This window comes from Molothrus ater, chromosome 3 (assembly GCF_012460135.2).
Source record: "Molothrus ater isolate BHLD 08-10-18 breed brown headed cowbird chromosome 3, BPBGC_Mater_1.1, whole genome shotgun sequence".
Classification (NCBI taxonomy): domain Eukaryota; kingdom Metazoa; phylum Chordata; class Aves; order Passeriformes; family Icteridae; genus Molothrus; species Molothrus ater.
Window position 1 is genome coordinate 100,048,415 of NC_050480.2, and position 24,534 is coordinate 100,072,948.

At 43.9% G+C, this 24,534-nt stretch overlaps 1 protein-coding gene across 1 annotated transcript in view; it reads right to left on the minus strand.

The window, feature by feature from the left end:
• LOC118685158 (gamma-aminobutyric acid receptor subunit rho-2) overlaps nucleotides 1-24,079 on the minus strand; it is a 31,404-nt gene extending 7,325 nt beyond the window's left edge. The window contains exons 1-4 of the mRNA XM_036380581.2: nucleotides 23,722-24,079; nucleotides 15,148-15,254; nucleotides 7,285-7,352; nucleotides 3,102-3,325 (exon numbers count right to left, since the gene is read on the minus strand). Coding sequence (XP_036236474.1) covers nucleotides 3,102-3,325; nucleotides 7,285-7,352; nucleotides 15,148-15,254; nucleotides 23,722-23,909 — 587 coding nt within the window. The 5' untranslated portion in view covers nucleotides 23,910-24,079. The remainder of the gene's footprint in view (nucleotides 1-3,101; nucleotides 3,326-7,284; nucleotides 7,353-15,147; nucleotides 15,255-23,721) is intronic.
• Between the last annotated feature and the right edge of the window lie 455 nt (nucleotides 24,080-24,534).

Sequence of the window (24,534 nt, forward strand, 5' to 3'; positions counted from 1 at the left end):
TGCCTACAAGACTACAATGTAAAGTAACTTCACCATTTACATTTGAATATTCCCTTATGTGCAGTTTAATTAAGGTTTCCACATTTTCCTCTCAGTTCAGTTCCCTCCATAGTCACCCCCAGAATGACCCAAGCCTGAGGAATATGACCATCCTTATTGCAAGCCACAAAATTCCTTCAGTACATATATTATTAAGGCAAAAGCAGTTTCTTACAACTCTCAATAAACCTTTTTAATCTGAGGGGTGTTTTTCTGGGGCGGGAGTTGCAAAATGGGTGCAGCTGGTTTTCAGCAAGTGAGATTTTCTTCTGTTAAGTTTTTGTCTTAGCTAAAAAGCTGCAGCAATCACAGCTCCAGTTTTTAAACTAGTCCAGTTTTGCACAACGTTACGTAAGAAATTTTCCAGTGGGTCAGTGAACTTTCCCTGCAGACAGATTTGCAGAGGAGCTCCCGATTTAGGAGGGGCAAATCAGCTGTGACTCATCGTTTCAGAGGCCAACTTACGTTGGTTGTGACCATTTTCTAGATGCATTCCAGATGTTGATAAAGGACTTTTCCTCTGTTCCAGGGATTGTGATCCAAATCCTACCCTGACCTACACACTCATCGCCCCTGAAAGGCACATGCTGTTCATTTTGACTATAAACTACAGCAAAATTTTGCCATTTGAGCAAAATTTAAAGAGTGTTTTTGGGGATGTGCTCCAGAAGGTATCCTGCAACAATGGCCTCCCCTAACTGTGCAGCATTTAAGCATTGTATAACTCAGTCTCATTAAAGTGTGTTATTTTCTTTCTCTGGCATCATCTGAGCTGTGGCACAACCTGTGGTCAATAACAGTTTGTTAGTCAGGGCAGAACAGAAACTTGGCTCATCAGTATGATATTCCTCAATTAGAGTGCAGTGTCCAGGTGGCTGTGAAGGCCCAAGGCCCAAAACAGGAATGAAATGTTCCCCGGTCCACTGCCAATCCCATGCAGACATCTCAAAATACCTGAGGGCATTTCCAGCACCGCTGGACATCCATGCTTTTTCAGCTGGATACTGTTCTCAGTGTTCCAAACACCAGCGGGCCCAAATGCCAGAGAGATTTTCTTTATCCTTGGATTTTACGTATCAAATTATCAATTTAACAATTGTGCAATCAGCTGTGGTTAACTCACAGACTTCTCTCTTTTGGGTAACGTTAAAAAGTCACATCACCTCTTCAACAGACCACAGAAGCAAACTTAATAGAAAACCTTTCCAAGTTTTTGAAAATCATTTTACCATGGCTGAAATGAATAAGTTCCAGAAAGATCCTAGAACAGAAATCCTTGGCTACAAAATATTCAAAGGTCACTGAACACTCAGAGCATATTTTCTGTCCTGGGGAAATATCCATTTTTTTTGGGCTCTTGAGCTTTTCTCCTCTGGCAGTGTATTTTTCTCTGCTTCTCTTTTTTCATTCTTCTGAAGGAAATTAAATCTGCTGGGATGCTGATATAGCAGCCATAAAGGTGGGCTGGTTAGAAGGGGAAACTACTGAGCAAAAAATGTCTGATGAAAAATATGGGCAGAGAAAGGGAACAAGGCAAATCCCTGAGAAGCTCAGCTGGCCTCTTTGACATGCAGATAGGGTACCTAGAAACTGGAGACATTCTGAAATACCATCAATAACTGCCAAAAAAAGAAGTCTTTAACAGGCACTTTATTGTAAGAAATGTGGGAAATTATCTTGAAAATAAAAAAGGGTCTGGGAGAACAGAAAACATCATTATGTATTGGCTGTTAGAGGTGAAAAATAAAAATTACCGGCATCTATTGCCTATTCAAGTTGGTGGCTCTTATCTCTCTGGTTATAAGGAGGCCATACATTTATCCAAAATGAAGCCTTCCTCTGAGACCTTTCCACGCTCCACACACTTTTCTGCTCCTTAGAAGGTTGAATTCAGTGCATGAACTTTCTGCCAGCTCTTGGACACCCACCAAGGACTCCTGGCTGACTCCATGCTCTGTGACTCAGAGCATCTCTGAAATGAGACACTGCTGTCTCACTGGTCCCCTCTGAGCCTGCTTTGGAGGCTGTTTCAGTTTGTCCATCCTTCCATCCCTTGGATGATTTGGATCACTTGAGATACCTGGACTAGTTTAAAAACTGCAGCTGTGATTGCCACAGCTTTTTAGCCAAGACAAAAACTTTATAGAAGCAAATCTCACTTGCTCTACACCTGCACAAGCAACTGTCCTAAGTGTACCTGAGGGTATATTGTAGATGAAATGTAAATTCATGTAATGTAAAGTAACCTGTAACAGAAAATACCCTGGTTAGTTATTGTCTGTTGCCACATGACTGACAGATGCTAAATTATTGATTGCTGACAGCAATTTGCAATAGAGTGATATGGATATACAGTCACTTTATTAATCATGGGTGTAGTTGCCAGTGGTGATTTTGTGGTAGTTTGCTTGCTAGTGCTGATTTTTGTGGTATTTTTGATAATCTGTATAAAGGTAGAGAAGTTTAGAGGATTAAGCCTCCATGTTCTTGTGTATTACAGAATCCTGCAAACCAACAGTCAGGATCCGTGTACACCCGCAGGATGGATAACCCTCCAGGTCATGACAGGCATCCCTCAGGATTCCTCCAGCCAACAAATCTACTAGAAAACCAGGATGTCTTTAATATTGCCATTTCAGCTTCAATAAACTTAAACATTTACATCAACAGGAAAGCACCACAACTGAAAAAAAAAATCTATACAAACAAGAAGGAAAATAGGATAATTATAGAGGTCACCATCTGGTATATCAGCAGCTTCCAGTTTAATCACACACTGACCCTGGGATGAACATTCCTGCTTGACTAAGCCCTCCACTGACTGCAAAGAGTTGGGGGCATGTTTCCCCCAGGAGGAGATTATCCTGTTACTGCCCACAGCATGGTTTCTCAGTTTCCTGCAAAGCACTTTGTACTGGACATTCTGGAAACAGGGCTCTGCATCAGCAGCAGGAGTAGCAGGATTGGCAGTAGCAGTCCTGGTGATCACCAAGGTCAAGCCTAGAGCAAAACTGGCAGCAAAGCCCCAGGGGCTGCCCAGGGGAAGCAGGGCTGCTCTGTACCTCATGCTGTAGAGGACGTGCCCATCGGGGAACACTCGCAGCATGATGTTGTCCGTGGTGGTATCATGGATGAAGGACCTCTTGGAATGCACAAAGAAGACATCAGGGACCCAGATCTTCTTCACCAGCCTGCCATCAAAGGTCATGCTCTTGTTGTTGGTGCTGGGAAATGAGAGACGCTCATCCTTCCAGTAGTGCCTTAAGTACAAGGTCATAGTGAAATCCTTTAAAAAAGGGAAGAGAACCAATAAAGGAAGAGAGGTCTGTCAGTGCTGCACTCTAAACTAGGACACACCAGAAAGAAAACTCACTCCCACCAGACAGATGAGATCTCTCCACTCTCAACTCCTGATTCTTTCCTAGGTCAATGCTCTCTGTCAGTAGATTTTCCCGACAAAACAATTTCAGCCAAAACAATGCATAGCCAACTAATGAATTTATTACAGTACCCAGTAATGTTCAGTCCCAAACAGGATATAAATATGCCCAAGAGAAGCAATGCCCTGCAGAAATGATTCTTCAGTTCTGGCAAAATTATCTTATTATGGTAGCAATAGGATGATCAAGAGGAAAAACTGAAAGTTAGCTTAATAGTCATGCTAAACACTAAGCAATTTATCCCCAAAAGGACTAAATTGTTGCAAATAGCAACCAAGTGAGGGAACTGTGTTTCCTACCATATAGGTGTGTAAATACAGTTCCCTTTTAGGCATGTTGATGGGGCAGGAGCTTCAGTGACATAAAGGAAAACATCTATTTGTTGATCCCAACCTGGCAGTTGCTGCTTTTAGAGCTGAATCTACTCTCATGCTGAAAGATCAAATACACTTCTTTCCTTTATATTCCCAATTAAGCAAGTGGTTATGGGAGCTGCAGCTGCTAAGTCTGAGCAGGCAGCAGCACAGGCCAAGGTTTCTCCCTAACCCACTTTCTCAAACCACAGCCAATCAGTTTGGTGACAGTGACAATCAGTTACCCTGACTCTCTGCTTCAAAGGGCTGTCTCACAATGGCCATGCACTGCCGGTAGGTTTTTCATTGATTTGTCAGAGAAGGCTCTGGTGCCAGTCAGTTCTCCCCTTGATGCCTGGCACAGCACAGAGCTGGCCAGACCTCTCTGACCATGGCAGAGACTGGCCAGGGGACACTTCTGCTCACCCACCTGCAGGTCCCCACCTTACCAGACTGATCCCAGCCTCCCTCAGTGCTCATCCCAGTGATGCTGCCAGCTCCTGCTCCCTACTGGACACTGGCCACCTTCCCCTTACATCTACAGTCCCAAAGAAACACTTCCAGCAACTACTGCCAATGCAGAGCTTAGGTTACAACCCAGCTAGAAGAGTCAGCCTCAGGGGCTGGACATCAAACTAATCAGTTTGACTAGAGCTGGGAAAAAGGGAACCAAGGAAGAGGCACAATTGCTGCTTTCTTAGGGGTCAGAGCAGGTTATATTAAAACTCAAAAAAGGAGTAAAGCAGAGCCTGTCAGTTCAGGGTTACCAGTTGCCTGGCCATGACGTGAGACAGAGGGACATGAGGCTGCAGGAGAGGAGCACCATTCTCATGGTTTAACTCCAGCCAGCTGCTCAGTACAACACAGACACCTGCTCACTCCTCTCTCCCACCACCTCCAGCCAATCTGATGGGGAGTAGACTTACAAGAAGTTGGGTTGAGATAAAGACAGTTTAACAATTTAAATAAATAGTAATAAGTCGAGTAATGAAGAGGAAGGTGAAAAGAGATAGAGGGGCAAAACTCCAGAAAAACAAGTGATGCACAATACAGTTGCTGACAGATGCCCAGCACATCCTCCAGCAGTGATCAGCCCCTTCCAGCCAACTCCCCCCAGTTTATACACTGGGCATGATGTTCTGGAATATCTGGAATATCCCTTTGGCCACCTCAGGTCAGCTGTCCTGGCTATGCTCCCTGCTGGCTTCCTGTGCCCCTCGTCACTGGCAGAGCACAGGACACTGAAAAGTCCTTGACTCAGGGTAAGCACTGCTGAGCCACAAATAAAACACTGTGTTATCAGTATCATTCTCATACTAAATCCAAAACCAGCACTGTACCAGCTGCTAAGAAGAAAATTAGCTCTATCCCAGCCAAAAGCAGGACAGCCAGGCAGCCTGAGGCTGTGGCTGCAAAATGCCTCTGGGCAGCTCCATCATCAGAGTGGGGACCATCAGCCAGGCACCCTCAGCACTGCTTACAGGCACTCTAGAGGAGGGCAGAGGCTGTCTGAAGGCACAGAACAGGAGGGAACTCACTTTCCTGCTTTCAGGCCACTTCTCTCCCTGTCCTACCCAACTGGAGCTTCACATCTCTCACCTTCAGCCCCTTTCTCTCTCCAAACAGCCAGCACAGTGGCCTCTGCAATGGCCAACTCTCCTCTCCCTCCAATGGCCAACCTGGTGCACCAAATGCTGCCAACAAAAAGTGGCAGCTGACAACAGCTTCTAAGTATAAAATCCAACTTATAGAGGCTTTTTCATGGCATGATTCAAAAGAGGCAGTGTGCTGACTGCTCGTTCCTTTCTGACCAGCACACACACTATTTACAAGCAAGAAAAGAGGTTTATTTCAGCACCCACAAATAGGAAAGTCTCTCTGGAAAGCAAGGTTTTACAACAAATTGGGAGAATGATAGTACCTGCCAGAGGCACAGCCAATGAGTCTACACAAGTACCTCAATTTTGGCAGCCTATTTCGTGTTTGTTCCAAGCTCCAGGCAGCCTCAAGAACATGTCCTGCCACTGCACACAGCAGCAGCCCATCCACATCAACCAGCCAGGCACTGGTTTTAAACCCACATGCCTTAAACAGCCCCTGGCTGCTCTCACTGTCATGCACAGTCTTGCAGATACAGTGGGTTGGGGCTGGTGATGCTTCAGTCTGGTCCTTCTTTGGGGCACCAGGAGCCTGCTCAAGCAGTGGTAGGTAAGGCCTGCCCAGCCCAGGGTAGCTGATTTTCAGGGCAGTTTGAAACAAGCCCTGCCTGCAGTGAGGAGACAAGGAGGGCTCCCTGCTGCAGGCACAGCCAGCCCTGGCCCCCTGGCCATGCAGGGAGCTTGCTGCCCGCTCTCCTCCCTGCAAACACCCATGCTGGGACAGTCTGTTGGAACATAACTCAGACTGATCTGGGAGAACATTCTTCCACCCCAATATATGTCAGCAGCTGCTATGGAAAGTGCTTGTCATGAGCTGGGAAAAGAGGAACTATCGACAGCCAAGGGAGAGAACTGACCTCCAAGGCTTCTGGCAGGCAAGATTTTCATTGAATCCTGACAGAAAGCACTGTGAGTTATTTACTTGCCCTAATTAGGCCTCTTTGCTGCTCTGACATTATCTTGATATATTAGAGCCCCAGTTCTCCTCCTGACAGCCATTCCCTGTGCTCCCCTCCCACACACCTCACTGCATGCATACCCCCAGCCCTCTCTTTCAATATCCAGGCAGGCAAGCTGCCTGGTTTTAATCACAGAACATAGAATATTTTGGGTTGGAAAGGACCTTTAAAGGTCATCCAAACCAACCCCTCCAAAATGGCATGAAGATGTAATTGCACCATATTAAAAAAAAATCAACCTAAAGCTCTTCCTTTGTCTTTATGTTTTGTCTATAGCACAAAAGGTGCACAAGAACAGTGAGGAAAAGGCAGAAAGAGGAAGGAGCCCAGAAGCTCCTTCTTTTCCTCTATGTTCCCCTTTCCACTTCTCTTTTAAGTGTTTTTATTCTATTTCCTACAATTAAAAATAAAATCCCCATGAAACAACCCCAAACCACACAGTAAAGCGTGTGTGACTCTCATGTGAATTTAATGGTTCCCTAAGGAAGAAAACTCCTGCAGCAAATACAGCTTATGTGAATTTTACCATGTAGCTTCAAACCTTCATATGCAGCTGCTTATATTTTAGTTGTGATAGATCTTTCACAGCACTGATTACTCTCCCATTCAAGGTCCCTTTTCTCTTCACACTTTTAATCTTTTTCCTCTAGAGGTAGAGAGGTAAGAATTTGATCATCTGGTTTTATCAAGTGTTTGGTTCTGATTATCAGCCTCTTTGAATTTTGGAGATGCTGCTATTACTTTCATCTGACCAATGATTGCAAGCCCATAGGTTTCAAGTCAGGAGGTCTTTTTATGCCTAGAATTAACTGAGGCTTAGAAGAGCATTACATACCATGTCAACCTCAGAAATACTGTCCAAGCTTTCCACTTGCACATCCACCCCAACAGGAATCGCAGGGCCTGAAACAGAATGAGATTTAGGTATGTAAATAAATGTTCTTTCACATCAACTGCATTTAATTAGCACTTCTAAGGTGACATGCAAACATTTCTGAGCTTATGTTGTACATTTCTGTCAATGGTTCTTCAGGAAGGGGCTGGGGAATGAGTTAGTGAATAACCATGTAAGGGCCCTTTTGAAACACTGACTTCTCTTCCCCTTGGCAAATGCTGCAATGTTGACACTTTGCCAGTTAGTCCAGAGCTTGGATGAGACATTTGCCTATGTTTTTAAAAACTGAGCCATCCCATCTTAAATTTTAGGTCTTTATGAGCAAATTTAGCCCCAAGGACAGGGGACTGAGATGAAGACATGGCAAGCAACAAGTTTTTCCTTGGAGGTTTCTCATTTTTTATCAACAAGGCTCAAGAGCTCATCACCATCTTGATTCATATTACTCACTGATGATATTGCTAGTTTTCCACAATAGTTTTAAAATTAGCAATCAGAGAGCTCACGAAGAGCAAATAAGCATAAAACATCCAATAATAAATTCACACTCCTCTATTACTAGAAACCCTGTGTCAAAACTTCACTGCAGACTGCTGCTCACTAATGACCAGGACCTGCTCAAGATCCCCATAGTGTGCTTTCATGCAGCTTTTCCCAAATTCTGGTGACAAGGGCCTACTGAGACAAGCACACCAAGCATGGCTCAGCAGGAGCTGCTGAGGAAGAGTGCAGGTGGGTCCAGCATTGCCTGGTGCTCCCAGGGTGTGGCAGTGGGACTCACAGGGCTCACACCGATGACCCTGTCCAGGGTGTGCCTGGGCACTGCCAGTGACACAGACCATGCAAAGGAAGCAGAAGCTCTGCAGCCATGTCTGAGACTTGTCCAGCAGAAATTAATTTTCCAAGGACCACAGTGGCGCCCATGAAGATTTGCAAAGACTTTTATCTCCAAGATTTTGAACCTGATTAGCAGTCAGATAATATGTAAGGTGCACCACAATCCCTTTGTGGACTCAGACCCATATTTGCAGTGCCACAAACAGCAGGGCCTGTTGCATGCATACATTTAGCTGGAGTAGCATCTTTCTCAAGACCTCACCAAAGCTCTGAATACACTACAAGTCCAACCAGAGAGCAGAAATGTTGCTGAGAGAGCAGCACATTTTGCAAGCTGCTACCCATCATGCTCCTGTACCTGCAGCAGCATGTACACACTCCCACACATCTTCAGGGCTTTTGAACACAGCCTTATGTTTGCCTCTGCTGGAGGAGAAAGAGGCACCAGCTCAGGCTCAGGAGGGAAAGGCTGATCCCCATGCCCTTGAGACAAGCTGTGACCAGCCCCAGTGCAGGTTTGCCAGGGCTTTGGTGAGCCAGCCCCACCTGACTACAGCAGAGCACACTGATGGTGGCACTGTCCCCTTCCCACAGGCACAGCTCCAGCGTGTTTTGCCCACAGTGCCTGTCAGCAGCAGGGCTGGGATCAGGCACCTTGAACAAGCCTTGTGGAGCAGGACCAGGCTCCCCAGAACCACCAATTCCAGTTTAAGCACTAACCCAGCACTTTGAGGTGACTCCCAGATGCTTACAAACACCTACATGTCACATTCAGACACACAGCTGTGCACTGCATACTTTAAAATTGCTAGCAATCATTTGCAACTGAGAGAAAAAAAATTTTCTGTGACATTTCTCTTGCTCAGTAAAACATGATTTGGTTTGTTCAGTACCTAACAAGGTAGCAAAAAGCACTTTATCTGTGGTGACAAGAGACACTTTGATGTGCAGTACAATCAACAGAGAAACAGCACAAGCTGAGGGCTGTGTGCCCAACACATGCTGGGCAGCCCCCCACGACTTCCAGACTGCAAGAGAGACTCTCTGTGTGTGAATCCTTAATTCAGCCTTGGTTCAGGAAATCAACACCCACACAAAGTCTATTTACTGTGATTTCTATGCTTCTCTGAACACTAATCACAGATTTAGAAAACCCCAAAAAAACCAACAACAAACAACTAAAACCCAAACCCATAAACATAAGAACACTGCCAAGCTGATATCTGTCCTGCTCTCCTATTCCTTCCCCATCTGCCCTTGAAAATAAAATACCATGTTCTTTGCTTTGTTCACGTTCCTGCATCAAACACTCAATAATCAGCAGTTATCCCATTGCAAGGACAAAGCCTAAGGCTCAGTCTGGAACTGACACAAAGCTTTATTACATCCAAAATAACGGGTGTTCCACATTAAGCTGGGTGGTCTGGAAAGTTCTTGAGAGAAGAGGTCCAAGGCTGGATTAGGTGTCTTTTCTCCAGTTATTCACAAATTTGGGGGATGATAAAACAGTGATTGTAATAGAAAGAGGGAGAAATTATTTGAATACTGGACTCAAATGTTTAGTGCTTAATACAGAAATGTAAAGATGAGTCTGTAAAACCAATTTATTTCAGCAGAAATAGTTACTCTGCCTTTTTTGGGGCAAACTCCTACTACAATCAGCAGGAGTAATCACTGCTTTTTCCTTCTCCCTGCTCTCTCATTGCCTCAGCACCAGGTGCTCCTCACTCAGCACCTGGGGCTGAGGCAATGAGAGAGCACACAAATGTGAATGAGGGTATGATGAGACACAAAGACACTTTGGAGGAGGTTTAGACAAGAAGCTGGACTGAGCAGGGAAGGGTGAATGAAGGGCCAGTGCAAATGTTGCTGCTTGTGAGGTAGCAACAGGAATCAAAGGATCACCATGTCCTGCTCTTGGCAATGAGCATAAGTGATAAAGAAAATTGTATATTCACTCTGCCCATCACTCTACAAAATGTCCAGCAAGATGCACTTTTGTAGAGGTACTTGATGCAAGCAACATTGAAAGTGCATGCAGCTTCTGAAGCACAGCAGAAGCCCCGTCTAGAAATGACCTCTTCAAACCACAGAAACAAACCCTGGGTTTCCCTAAAGGGCATGTTGGCTACAGCACATACCATTGAATTAAATGGCTGTTGATCACCCAGAGAGAAATGTCAGGAGATCTTTGATCTCTCTAGCCCATGGAGTCAATTAGGAGCTGCTAGCTTTTTAATCCTGTCCCTCTGGCAACTGAACAGTTGAACCACAGAGGCTCAGAGTGTTTTACAAACTCCTCATCAAATGCCACTAGGGATGAGCAAAAAGAAAAAAAACCTCTGTATTGAGAGGGAGCAGAGTATGAGGAGGGTGTGAATGTGAGGGAACAAGAACAGCTCAGATGGGATATGACAAACTGAACTGGTAGACAGAACAATTAACTTTGGTTACAGCATTAGATGCAAAAAAAACAACCAGGCTTTTTTTGTCATAAACAATATTTTATCTATATTTACCTTTTCCTCAGAAAGAGAAAATATAGGATCATCAATATAGAAAATCTAGGACCATCGTAGAGAATTATAAGCAACAATAGACTTGAACACATTAACACTGGAGGGATCTCAAAGCTCAGGCTCCTCTCCAGGATGTTCAGTGCTGCACAGGAAGCTAAATGGATCCATGTGAAAGCTGGAGATATGGCTGATAAAAGGAAGCAGTGCTGCTTTGCTCAAAGCCTGCAATCCAGCAGAGTTTTTCAGATCACACTTTGGAGTCTCTGAAAAGTATCAGCCAAATTAATGGAATTTTGTGTTGGTTCTGACAGAAAGAAGATTTTGTGGCTTGTTTCATATTGCAAAAACTCCAGTTTGAGTATCGAACTCTGCCCCAGATTGAATGGGATGTCTGGCCTTGGGCTGAACTCTCCAGGGAACCCAGGAGGTTTCCACAAGTCCTGTGCAGGAATGACTTCAGAAGGAGCCCAGCATTAAAGCCTGTTACATCCCAGTGTGTCTCCACACCTAAAAACACCAACCAGTGAGCAGCATGAAAGCCTCTAAGTGTGAGTCAGTTCCCAGGCAGAACTGGGCACAAACGTGGTTTTTATTTCTGAGCACTGGAGCAGGCTTTGGAAGAGAGGGAAGAGGGTGCTGCCATGAAGATGCGTGAAGTCAGTTTTCCGCTCTGCTTCTGAGACTAGAGCTTTGTGACACCCCTTCAATTTTTCTTTTTGGCAGTGCTCTCAAAGTCTTGTTGTCTCTCTCTGAGGCAGTGTCCACTCATCTCTCTTTGAAGGAGCGCGGCAGATGAAGGCCCCGAGATAAAAACATGTACATGAGAAACGAGTGGGTTTGAGATTTCCTTACTGACAGGTACCTTGTGCCCACCCAGAGAGACTGCAGACCCCTGTGGGACCTCTTAGGTGTGGGCAGCTCGCAGGCAGGAGCACCAGGACATGCTCATCACCCTCCTCATGACTGCAGGGTCAGTCCCTCTGCGCCTCATGGGCGGCTGCTCATCAGCAGAGGAGCAAGTTCTATTCCAGCCCTTGTCACTAAAAAACACTCCGTGAACTACTCGTGCTTTATTCATCCCACTGTTCATCCATCCTGGCAAAAGCACTGCCCAGAAAGGGCAGCAAGGATCAGCTGATGTTAGGCTACTTGGCTATGAGCAAATATAATAAAAGTAAAGCATTAGGCTGGTCCTCAATAAAGAAGATACAGCTATTTTAAGTATCAACTAAAGCTGCTTACTCACAGGCTCCCTGTAAAATATGAGATGTCATAAATGAAATGCTTAAAATGGGTGTTTAAGGAAGGCAGCAAAACAAACAATTACATAATCTGTAAATATTAATAATAGTAAATAATACCTGAACATCTGCTACCTAGAACAAGGTCACTGACATGGAGATAACTCCCTAAGGGTCAGAAATCCCACAGTCTCTTTTAGCTTATGAATGCTCTTTGACCATCATCAAAGCAAAAAACTTTGTCATTGCCTCTGTACCCAATTGCCTGTCTCTAATGGGCTGAGGGCAGGCAAGACAGCCATGCTTATTGGGCTGTTAATAACACAACTTACACAACATTTGTTTGCTCACTTGCTATTTACAAAGATACTTTTTCTTGAAAACCCCTTCACCTTTCTCTAATATTGAGTTTTTTTCATTCCACCTTGCATAACCCCAGCCTGTTCTGCCCAGTGGCCACAGCTGTGTTGGGCTGGCAGCTTGCTGACTGTCCTCTGCAGACCAGCAAGTGTCACCGTGGCCACCATAAAACAGCTCATACCCCATCCCCTTTTTAGCTAAAGGTGGAACTGCAGGCTGGCCCACCAAACTTGGGAGCCATCAACAATATTGACTTTCTTTTAGTCTTAATGCCACTCACCATTTACTTATGGTATTATTTTAATTTTCCAGAACTGAGGTGCCTTTCCCACCTGCAAGGTAACATCACAGGCCCAATGCAATGCCATAGAGCTGGAATCTCAGTTAGACCAGAGAGGGTCTTAGGGCAGTGACCAGTTACAGTCGTGTGCATCCCACAGGCTCCTCTTCTCCACTCTGGCAGTACAAAAGCCTTTTTATGCTCCCCAGGTCAGACACATCAGTTTGAGTGACCCTGCCACAGCCAGAAGCTGGAAGCACTCATGGTGCATAGCAAATCACTGTGACTGCCTGATGAATAACATTGCAGACAAAACTATGAGCATCACCTCTTGCCAGACTTTTGTTCCCTTTCCTTGATGGTTTTTTTCCACTAGGCTTATCATCTGTCACTAAAAACACACTGTGCAATTCTGCAGTGAGCAAGAACCTGTAGCAGCTGCTATCTCTGTGTGTCTGAGTCAGGATTTCCAAGGCTGGAGCCTCAACAAAGCTGTTTCCATGCTTTGCTCCTCATCCCATGCAATTTCAGTACAACTTTGCTAATGCCACACCTTTGTCCCAAGAATCTCTTCAAGTTAAGGAGGTTTTAAACAAAAACTTTTTAAACCCATCATGTTTTCCCTTTATAAAAAAAGGAACCTTCTCAGCAAAGGCTCTTAGGGTATTATAAACGTTTTATAAACGTTATTCCAAATTTTGGCTCTAGAAGAATCTTAATGGTGTGAAGGGAGGTAGCATGGGAGAACAAGGCAAAAGAGATTAAAATGCAGTTCCATTAACACTAGAAAAGTGTCTATGGAATTACATGTGTCCGTTTGGTGTGACCTGTGCTCAAATGTGTTCTCCAAGGACCCTGTGACACTGATGAAAACAGTAACATTCAGATGTTTCCAGAAATACAGTGCAGTGGTTCCACTGGGTGCCAAACCATCAGCACAACAGAACAAAACCCTGCAGCTTCCCCCCAGAACAGGCAGGATGCCCTGACATACATCCAATTAGGGGGGAAAAAAAGTTAAAAAATCACCCTGGCTCCCCCACTGTCTCCAGCTGAGGCAAGGTAGGGATTCCAAATTTCCTCCCAGAGAAGCCTTATCATCCCACCCATCAGACCAGCAGGTCTTTTGTCCTGGACAGATCAGCTGCAGAGAGGACAGATCAGCACCTTCAGTTTGTCCATATCAGGCACTCAGAAGTCAACAGCCAAGCTACAAAAATTGAGGTTGGCTAAAAACAAAAATTTTTAAAAAATCAGAAAACCTTAGACAGCATCCTCTGACCTTAGAGCATGGGAGGGCATACCTGGGATTTAGGGAGGCATGTGCACTTTGGTGAATTCACACTTTTACAGCCAATTCATGAAGAAACCCAGTGCCTCCAGAGCCAGCTCCCAGACCTCATCCCTGAGCCTCAGCTGCACCCAGGGCTCAGTGTGCTCCCACCAGCCCCAGGGAGATCTGCCCATGCTCCACCCAGAGGGCAATTTAAGGCAAACTCTTCAACCCCAGAAGCAGCAGACCAAGGTAATACTGATTAGAAAAGCGTTACCTCCAATGTTTAGGCTGGACTACAACTTGCTGGTAAATAACATTGCAGGGGCAGGAAACTCTGGCTATGACAGGTTTTGAAGTCTGGAGTTTGAAAATACATATAAAAATTGTGAGCAGGGGTCAGCATTGTGCTCTCAGAATGGCACATCTGCACTGAGGGGCAAGAAACATCTTTTCAGCCACACCAGGAATGGGCAGGCCTGAAGCTCTGTTCTATGGACCTGGGTTAAAGGACACAACACTCTGTGTCCCACTGGGCAGGGAGAGGTAGCCCTTCACCCTAGATGGCCAATTGACAAAGGATGCAGCATTAGTCATTCAGTGAAAACTACAGAAAACTTTGCCCTTAGCTCTGGAAGGATTTGGTTATTGATGAAATCAGAAGAGGGATTGCCATACTGGTATTCCAGCAGGTTTTGTTCAGGTACCCTCTTATCTCTGCAGTGGTGAGTCTAGAAAGGTCAGGCAAGCACACTCCTGTAACTGGGTGTGACCAGAGGCAGAAGTGAAGCTGGCAGAGGTCTCCCCTCTCACTCTTTTATTTGCTTATGAGAGTTTGAGACCAGATTTTTTTCTGGACAAAAGTATTCAGTTTTCTCCTAGTAATGGCAGGCTGTGATCCACCCAGAGTTCTTTACTTTGCAATTTAATCACATCAGCTGAAAAGCTCATTGCAACTTCACAACCACTGGTGAATATTAAAACCAGCAGCTTGTCCCTCTTCTCAACAGAGTGAAACACTTACTGGGAGTGTAACATCCTGAACTCTGGGGAATGCCAGCCAAAACCAGAGCCAACTGCAGCAACAGGAGGGAATGTAGGAAATGTACAGAGCACAGAGGGCAAGGAGGATGAGCATGAGGCCTCTCTGAATTGGCACCAAGCCTTTTCCCTTCACACTGATGCCTCTGGACAGAGGTTTGTTTGCTTGGTTTTTAATTAGATTGTTAATTGGGTAATTAGATTAATCTTAATTAGATTAGCACAGAATCAAGAGAACCATTTGATCCTCACCTCCAAAGGCGGGCCGCATGGTGAAGTCGTGTTCATCCACTCTGAGAAGCTGCTCTGTCTTTCCTTTCCAGGCTTTGGTCAAGTCGCGATTCCTCTTAAAGATGTGGCTGCAAAAGACAGCAACAGCATTGCTCTGATGTCTCTGTGCCCAAGTGCCACAACTGCCAGCCCAGTTTCAGAGCCACAGGAGCAGCAGCTTTGCAGGCACAATCCCAGGGACCGTGGGGACACTGCCAGCACCAAAACACAGACACAGAGCTGCCTTTCCACAGCATCAGCTCAGACCTTTGTGCCCCACAGGCAGCCCTGCTCCCTCTGCCCCAGACACCCCGGCTCCCAGGGAGGCAAAGGCACAGAGCACAGCATCTCACAGGGGAGCTGCGTGCAGGGAATGCCTTTGCAGCTGAGAGCAGGCACCAGGGGAAGCAGCTGGGAGCCCCATGTTACCTGGCCAGGATTTGGCCAGGTACCAAGGCAGCATTGTCATGAAAAAGCTCCTTTCAATGCTGGTCACGCAATGTCATACGCTACTTGGAAACTGCCCCACTAACTTCACCAATTCAGGGCCAGCAGTTTGTGTGGACAGAGGGTCTTCTGGCTTTCAGCAGCAGCAAAACCACCCATTCCTCCTCACAACAGCAGGAAGAGAGGAGTTTTATCTAAAAAAGCCTTCAGTCCCTCACTTTTCTGAACATTAAGGTAGGAAAAATTCTAACTTTTCATTTGAGATATTGTATGATAACAATGGAACAAGGATGACCACAAACCCCCGAGAAAAGTGCAAGATAGTCACTAAAATCCCATAAGGGGATAACTAACCAGCACACAAACAAATTGCATGCACTTCTGGAAGAAAATCCAGATCAGCATCCCTGACTGTTCTGCAGTGGTGTGCGGGGAAGACTTGGAACATTAAGGTTCCTCAATCCCTTTGCTCTGGACATAAGAGCTGATGACGTTCTAAGTACTGCTGCAATTAGCTGGTTTCCAGTAACTTACTGAAAATAATTACAATAAATAGAAGAACTTTATACAAAAGGTTCAGGTTCCTTTTCCTGTATGGAAAAGATATGACTGAAAATAAAGAACAAAAAATCTTGGAGGAAAAATAAAGAGATTACTTAGGCTTAAAGCCTTGATCAAGAATTCAGGAAACAAGAACTCAGAATACAAAACAATCACCCCACTCATAAATGTGGGTATAGAAAGGGATGTTCTTAGCTTCATTAAAATATTAAGTACTGTAAGTATGAGCCAAAGGGAGCATAAATCACAAATCAGAAGGATAGTTTCCATCAGAGCACTAAGTTCAAGAAAGAAATGATGAAACCTAAAGGGTGTTGATAGCTGCTGCTAACATCAATAACCCATTTCCTTACAATAAGGAGATGAAGGAAGCAACAGAATTTAAAAATACTTGTATCAAATAGATGTTTTGAAGGACTATAACCCCTTGTACCCCAGGGCACATGCTACATAGGAAGAGTTAGATCTCCCTCAGGTTATTTTGGGCTCCTATTTCACTTGGGATGGCAGAGCTTCTCTCCCTGCTGGCTGTGAGAAAGAGCCAGCCGGAGCAAGCGCCCTCCCGACAGGGCTGCATTATGGTTACCTAAAAGCAGGGGTGTAAAACCAAGCACAGCCATTAATGGGAATGCTTGGAGGCAAAAGCTTGGCTTTTAACTGCTTGCTGCAGGGGGAAGCTTTGTTTTGCTGCAGAGTTAGGGCAGCTGCCAAAGCGCTCCACTTCACCATGCACTGCTCGGCCTCTGCGCCCGAAAAGCTGCAAGTCAGGAAAGGGATCTTCCTGTGTCTGCTCGACTTTGATTATCAGGGAAAACCCAAAGTACCAGGGAACGTTCAATCAAGTCTCTCTCCTCAAAGAAGGGGGTGAAAAAGTCAAATTAAAAATCCAATAAAACATTGGAATGCATTGTACAAGGAATTAGTATGGAAAACCCTGGCAGTATTATCGTGCAAATCAATGGCTCAGCCTCACTGAAATGTTACATTTTGATCAATTATTTAAAAGTCATCAAGCAGCAAAGAGCACACAGGACAGCTGCTGAAAGCAGTCTGTGGCTGCAGAGGTTTAGAGGGCTGGCTGGAGACATGGATACTCTCTTAGGAAGAAAAGAGGTTTTCAGGCACATCCTGAGCCAGAGGTTGCATTTAATAACCATCATTTAATCATCAGTTCGTGCCCAATCCTTCAGGTATTATGACAGCCAATTCAGATTTTACAGAAAGAGCTCTGACAGTCCCTTTTTAATAAATTTAATCCATTTACAATGTTTTTGTATTGAAATATTTTTAATGACAGGAAGTCTACACAGCCTTTAAAATTTATTACTACTTTTGTCTATTTAATCCAATTCAAGACCAAGTTTGTTCGAAAAAAAAATTTCTTTATAATAGCATTTGACATCAGGTGTGCTGTATCTTCTGCCCCTCTCTGGCAGCACCCCATGCCAGCCCCACTGCTGTTTGGCATAGGGAGCTCTCATCGCCTGCAGCAAAGGTGACACCAGCTGCCCGTGCTCTTGTGGAGCTGAAGGGTGCTCTGAACACTGCTGCCACAGGGTGCCTTTACTGACAATCTGATCACCAGTATCTCATAAATCCTGCCTGAGGTACTTATGGTCTTTAGCATTTCTGATTATAGATTTGTCAGGGTTTCTTTCGGCTTCATGCATTCTCTGCAGTTCACTACAAGTCGTTTAAATCCACCCATCTCCTTTTGTCTTTTTTCCCCCATTTTTCATATATAATTTTATTGCTGTTTATATTTCGTCCAATGGGCATAATTTGATAAATCTGTATTCTGTGAAGAATTGTTTCTGTTCAAAGAGAAGAGAAGGTGACCAGTACCTCATTGAGCTTCTGTAAAGGCTTCTGTATTATTGCCTTAATTTTTAAAAATATTTTTTCCTTTCCACTTTTACTCAGAATTGTCTCAGTTGCATAAAATAGATTTTTTTCTATTGCCCAGTATATCAAAGAGAATTAATTCTTGATGGCATGAGGAATTACAGATAACAGCTCAGCAAAAAAGAGCAGGTGTCTATGCAGACATTCAGACCTTTCCAGAGAAAGATGAAGAACTTTCAGATTGGAAACAGTCCTTGTGCTGTAGGGCACAAGGCAATGGCTCATGTGGCGAGCCTGAAAGGAAACACGGTCTCCATCCTGAGCATGGCACAGCTGTTGGCAGCCAGAGTCTGACAGGTTTCTGCACCTTCCCCTGGAGAATTCAGGATGGATTCTGGTCCCAAGATGGTAACTCATGGCCATGGGACCTTGGCTCCAATTACATATTGGGATGCAGAGAAGTATTTCCACAGTTTCAGTGAAAATCTTACAACTCTTTAGCATATTCTCTGGGGAGAAAAAAAAATCCCAAAATGCATTAGGTGAAGGCATCATTTACTTCGTGTAGCAGCCACAGCAAGCTGGAGGAGATGCACACTGTGTAAACCCAGCACCTAGGAAGGTACAAGGCCTCCTGTTTTTCTAACCACCAAAGCATGTGACTGCTACAACACAAAGCCCTAGAAGCTGAACTAAAAAGAGAAGGTACAAGAACAGTTTTTGACTGTCATAATGATTAGCTCACTCCTAGATGAGAACTCCAAATTTATTTTCACCACTGTGTTATGAGTGCATCTTTAAGCTTAATATGCATGGATCATATGGGATCAGATATGGTTGAGAAATTTCTGACAAACTGGGAACATCAAGATCCTCAATTTAGGTGAAGTCTCTTTCCAGTGCCTGTCAGGGCCACCAGTTCAAGTGCTTTAGGAGCCCCAGCTGCCCAGGAAGCCCTGGCATCTCCACAAGATAGATCTGTCTTGGGCTGGGTGGCCACACCAGTCTCTATCGCTTCCAGTCTCAGGGAAGAGGGACTCTGTAGCCCTACCTCTGGATGCAACATGCTTCACACTTACTCATCTGTGGGTCTATGCTGGGAGCAGGAAGGAAAGGAAAGTGACTTTCCTTACCAGCTTTCTGGAAAAACTAAATCTGACTCTGGAAAAAGTATGGAAACAAACTCAAAGGGTGTGCACAATCAATGCTATCATACACATTCTCTCCCTGCTTTTGTTTCACCTTGTTCTTTAGCCCTGGCTGATGCTGCAGTGTTGGGAAAAAAGCTTCAGTAGACATCAAACCCTGCACCAGAGGTTCAGCAGTGCCCTGGATTGAGTCCCAGGCTAGCCATACACCTGTAAAAAATGGCTATCACATTTCAATCACTGCAGCACTAACAAACTCCAAATTTTTGAGAAAGTGCCAATAGAGCAAAGAGGATCTGTGAGGGCTGGGAGGTGTTTGCAGTATCCATTAAAAACAGGAAAAAATGCAGCTCCACAAGGCAAGAGAGGGAAGTCGCTGCCAGCAGCAGCAGCTTCAGCAGGGATCACCAGACTGCTTGCTCCAGTGGAATGCTGTTTGGAAAAAGTTGGTGTGCTGAGCCTTGTGCTGCCGTGTCTGCTGATTGCCTTCTGCTCCTGGGTCCCAGCCTAAGGCTGGCATGTAGCATGCCCTGAAAATGGCATCTCTAATGAGATTCTCCAAAGGACTGACCACTTCCAAAAACCTTGGCAGGAAGTCTTTAGTTAAGAACAGGCCAAAGCTGTTGTTGTTCTATTATTTCTCTAGAGTCCCATACTGGTCTTATCAGATTTCTAAAGTCCACACCTCTTGGGTGTATTCTTACAGCTGCCAACCTTCACTGACTCCTTCTTCTGCATGCTGTTCTCTCTCAGGTCAGGGCTCCTCCAAGGCTTTCCCTGACTGGCCAACCTGCCCCCTTTTATCCCAGTTGTCTTCATTGGTTACAGCTGCAGCCCAATTAAGGACATCACAGCTGCAGCCCATCAAGGGCAACCGGGACCTCTGGGGCAAAGCCTCTATACAGATATTCAAATACATTTCCTCTACTATACAAAGCCACTTCTGTATCAAAGGCAGAAGGCTTCACATGGCTGGTAGGAGAGAGGAACAGGCAGAGTCAGAGTAGGGTGGGCATGGGTCACTGGAAACATGGCATTCACTGGCACAACAGAGATGGCAAATGTCTCCTGAGTTCTCAATTTATGCAGAGCAATAAACATTACCAGAAGCATTACCAGCAATTTTTATAGAGCAGTAAATATTAACAAAACCACTAATTTTCAGAGTTTCTGTCTTTTGGAAATTCTGTCCAGGTGGATAATCTAGCAGGATTGCCAGCATTTGTTTACCATTTCTTAGAGGCAGCCCCTGCTGAGCTACTGAAGAGTACCCAAAACTGTTTCAAAAACTCAGTGCTGGACTTTCCAGCAGCATTTGCTTGGGGTAAGGCTGATGCTCTGAGGAAGATGCAAGCACAGCTACATACATTGTACAGCCAGTTCTACCCTCAGCAAGTCTGACCTGCCTTGGCAGCACGAGCTCAAACTGTGTACACAGCTCTCTGGAAAATCCCAGCTATCAACAGAGCAGCATAGACCATCTGACACACACACACCTGCAGCTTTCCATATTTACACTGTTTCCTTCAGCACCAGGCTGTTCTTCCTCTGTGTAAATTTATTCTTTGGTGTGCAGGTAAGGTTGGGGCAAACAAAAATGCCCTGCCCAGCAGTCACCCAGATGACTCCAACGAAACATTTTACTTTGCAATTCATTTATCACTTGAATTCTCCAAACAAAAGGAAATGGAAAAATTTTTAACCAACAATGCTGTTACAGTTCTAGGGCCCTTGGTTGCATGCACCATTTGTACATCTTGCACATCAGCAAGAACACTCAGCTTCACAGAAACAAGGATCACTGATTTCCTTCAGTTTCTCAATCGAAGTGGCAGGGACTGTACACCATGGAAATTGTGAAAAACTGCTATCAAAGTATGAAGGCAGGAGCTGCTACTCAATGAGCACACACCAATTTCCTACACAAAACCTGGGCTCTCCAGGGCATAACATGAGGAAGTCTTGGGCAACAGTCAGGGCAGGGATGCACACAGGCAGTTGTTTCTTTATGTTATACCTCAATCTGTAGGAGCAGAGATGTGCTATCAGTGAGGGGGGGATGCAGGAGTAAGAGAAAATTAAATGCAGAGCAGTTTCTAATCAAGCAAGGATTATCCATTCAGCATGCTGAGCGAGGCACCGCTCATGGAGAAAAAATCATGTGTTACAATGTCTTAACACAAACAACCAGGAGTAATTAAGGATGAACAGGAAACTTAACCTGGCAATTCTTAATTTGGCTTCCTAACCTGACCTTCCCCATGTTCCTTCCCCACTTAGGCACAGGCTCAACAGCTTCTCCACAGCATGGTGGCAGAGAGCTGCCCCAGAACCCGCAGGAGCAGCACCCCAAGGCCCAGAGCTCCGGGGGAAGGACCTCTGCACCCGGGGAACTCTGCGCAATGTCTGAGCAAGAAACTGCAGCGCTGAAGGAGTTCTGGACCTGCACACCCCAAGTGATATTCTTGAAGTCCATGTAAAGATCTTTAGATCAGGCTGATTTATCACCTTAGTGGACACAAAATATCAAACTTACCAGCTGTAGACTCCCAAATATAGGAATAAATATTATTTTCTTTAATAAGGAAAGTTTACTGTAAAATTTACTGTTCCTTATGATAAGTCAGCAAGAGAAATACTTAGCAGAAAATGTTATGGAATTATTTAAAAGATAATTCTTTCAATTTCTCTTATATGATTAGAAAACCAGCCTAGGAACTAGTTTTAGTTTCCTCTTACTAGTATAGTGGACATTGTATAGTGGACTATTCACTAATTGATACTAAGTTTTTTTTCTACGTAATTGATAATGAATATGAAATTTAAAATAAATACAATTGAATATTGAAATATAAAAATTGAAATATAATTTAATAGGAAAATTAAAATATTAACAATACTGCTCCATATACTTTTTTTTTGTTGCAACATTGCATTATTCTCTGTATTTAAAATGTCATTCTCATTTGACAATCCCTAAAACCTGATTTAATAAAATTTTTAATAACTACATTGCATAGGAATCGTATGTATGTGTGTATATATATATATATATATATATATGGCATATAGTTTCCAAGATCCTACATAGATGGAAAATTGTTAATTTAAATCATGACACCAGAGAATATTAAATAGTGTTGTTATTCTTTGTAGTATATTTATAAAAATAATTTTATCAGTGCATTGACTTTCACTCCGTCACAACTCATGAAAATATCAGCACTGTAGAACTTTTCTCCAAGTTCAAATAAAGCACAAAACTTTTAAAGCAGGGAAACTTTTACTTCAGGGCCAATTGATATTTAAAGAAGGATTTACACTATTTTATCACTTTTAAGTATGTAATTTTTACTACACAGAAAGGTTTGCAAGGAAGTGCTACTGTTCAATCCCCCACATTCCTAAGAATATAGACATTGGAATATTTTCAGAGTCCAATGAAAGATCTCATTCAATAATTGAGATTCTGTGAACTTCAGTGGTAAAACTTCAGTTGACTATAGGATTTCAGGATCATGCCCTGGCTGTTTCAGCTTTTTAACATTTACGTCACTAAAAGCATATGCCACTGTATTTTTTCAATAAGTAGTGTAAATCTGATAGCATATTATGTTTTACTTGCTTCTATTTCGTCATGTTTCCTTTCAAAACATTCAAATAACAACACTCTCTTTAAAAGCATTGAGTGATAAACTGAAAAGTCCACAAAAATAAATGAAAATTTGGAAGTTTACAGCCATAGTGAAAGCATTTAATAAGATGGATTAACCCAATTTTATTTGTGAGCCCTTCAAACAATGAATAGTCTTGTAAGATATAACTGCCACTGGATGACATAACCACAAAAAAGGATAACATACTTTGGACTGTCTGGCAGGTTTGGAAGATTATCTTTTCTAATGTAAACCTCTAGACAAATCTCAGCAGCGGTAAATCTAATAAACTTGACTAAGACCTTTAACTCATTCTTGTGCTTTCACTTAACTTTAAAATACATTTTTTTATGCTTCCATGTGTTTATTTTAAAAAATAAATTAATTTTACAATCCCTGGCTAACTTCCAGGGTTTAATTTGTTATCAATTACCACAATGTGTACTAACCAACATCCCCATCTCAAATTGTCAGAGCATAATGGGCAAGTGAATATAAGTAACATGGACATTGCAGCAAGCAGGTGAATAACCTGCCCAGAAACACTGCTGAAACATTAAACAGTTGCACATTTGACCGTCTCTGTTAACTGCAACTCCTCTGAATTCCCTCAGAAATTTGCAGGTATGGCTAAGAATAATTTTACCACAATCCATGCCAAAGCAGTCAACTTCTCTTAAAACCTGCCTCATTCACAGTTAATCAAGGTTAGCCATAGAATTGTCCACTTACCAACAAAACTGATTATACTACCAGAGACTTTACTAAAACATTATCTGTAAAGCTGTTTGCACACACAGTATACATGAAGACATTGACAGAGTAGGTTTTTGTATGCCTGTAGTAATGTATTTGTATCACTGCAGGAAAAGATACAGACATGGTTTAGTAACCCTTACCTTGCCCTCTGCACATCCGGATGGGTCGTCCACCTCCTCCTCCTGTGCCTTCTGCTTTCCACGAGAAGAACGAAGCAGAAAATCAATAAAAGGAGTTTTGTGAAATAAGGCATCTTGTTGGAAATGGGAGCCGAGCACGCTGCACTCCAGTGACCTGCTGTAGTACAAGTCCCCCTGGGCTTAAACATTGAATCAACTCTGATTCTGGCGTGCGGCCTCGGTGGGCGAGCAGCGGCACAAACGCTGCGTTCCCGGCGTGATGCATCCCACAGGCTCCCGGCGGCTTCGCACTCGGCGCTTTTCCCTCATCACCGCCTCATGATTGGCCATGACTCGCCAGGTTTGCCTCACTGCACATTGCCACCGGCTCCTAAAGGATACTTGCTAAAGCCATTATATAAAAACCCGCAATTCTGCACGCCGGCTCTTTGCTCAATCCCCTAATCTCAGTGCTATCCTCCTGCCAGACTGTAAAACCAGGCTGTCCCTTTTCATTAGGCTTTCTACATTTTTTGATCCTCTGTACGGCATCTCTTTCAACTGGTAACTGCCTGTGCCACGTTTCAGATGTGTATCTCATTGTAAAATGTATGTATTTTAATGGATTTAGGGCAGTTGAGGCTCTGTCTGACTCCTCATGTTGTTGAAGAGAGAACATGAGCTACTTCCTCTGAAAAAGCTGATTTTATTTACTGTTAACTTAAAAGGAAAATTAAAACAGTAACTCCCAATCTATGCATGCAATCGCCTTTACATAAACCAAGTCACCATTAATTTTTTTTTTCCAAAAGGCTTTTGCATAATCAGCCATTT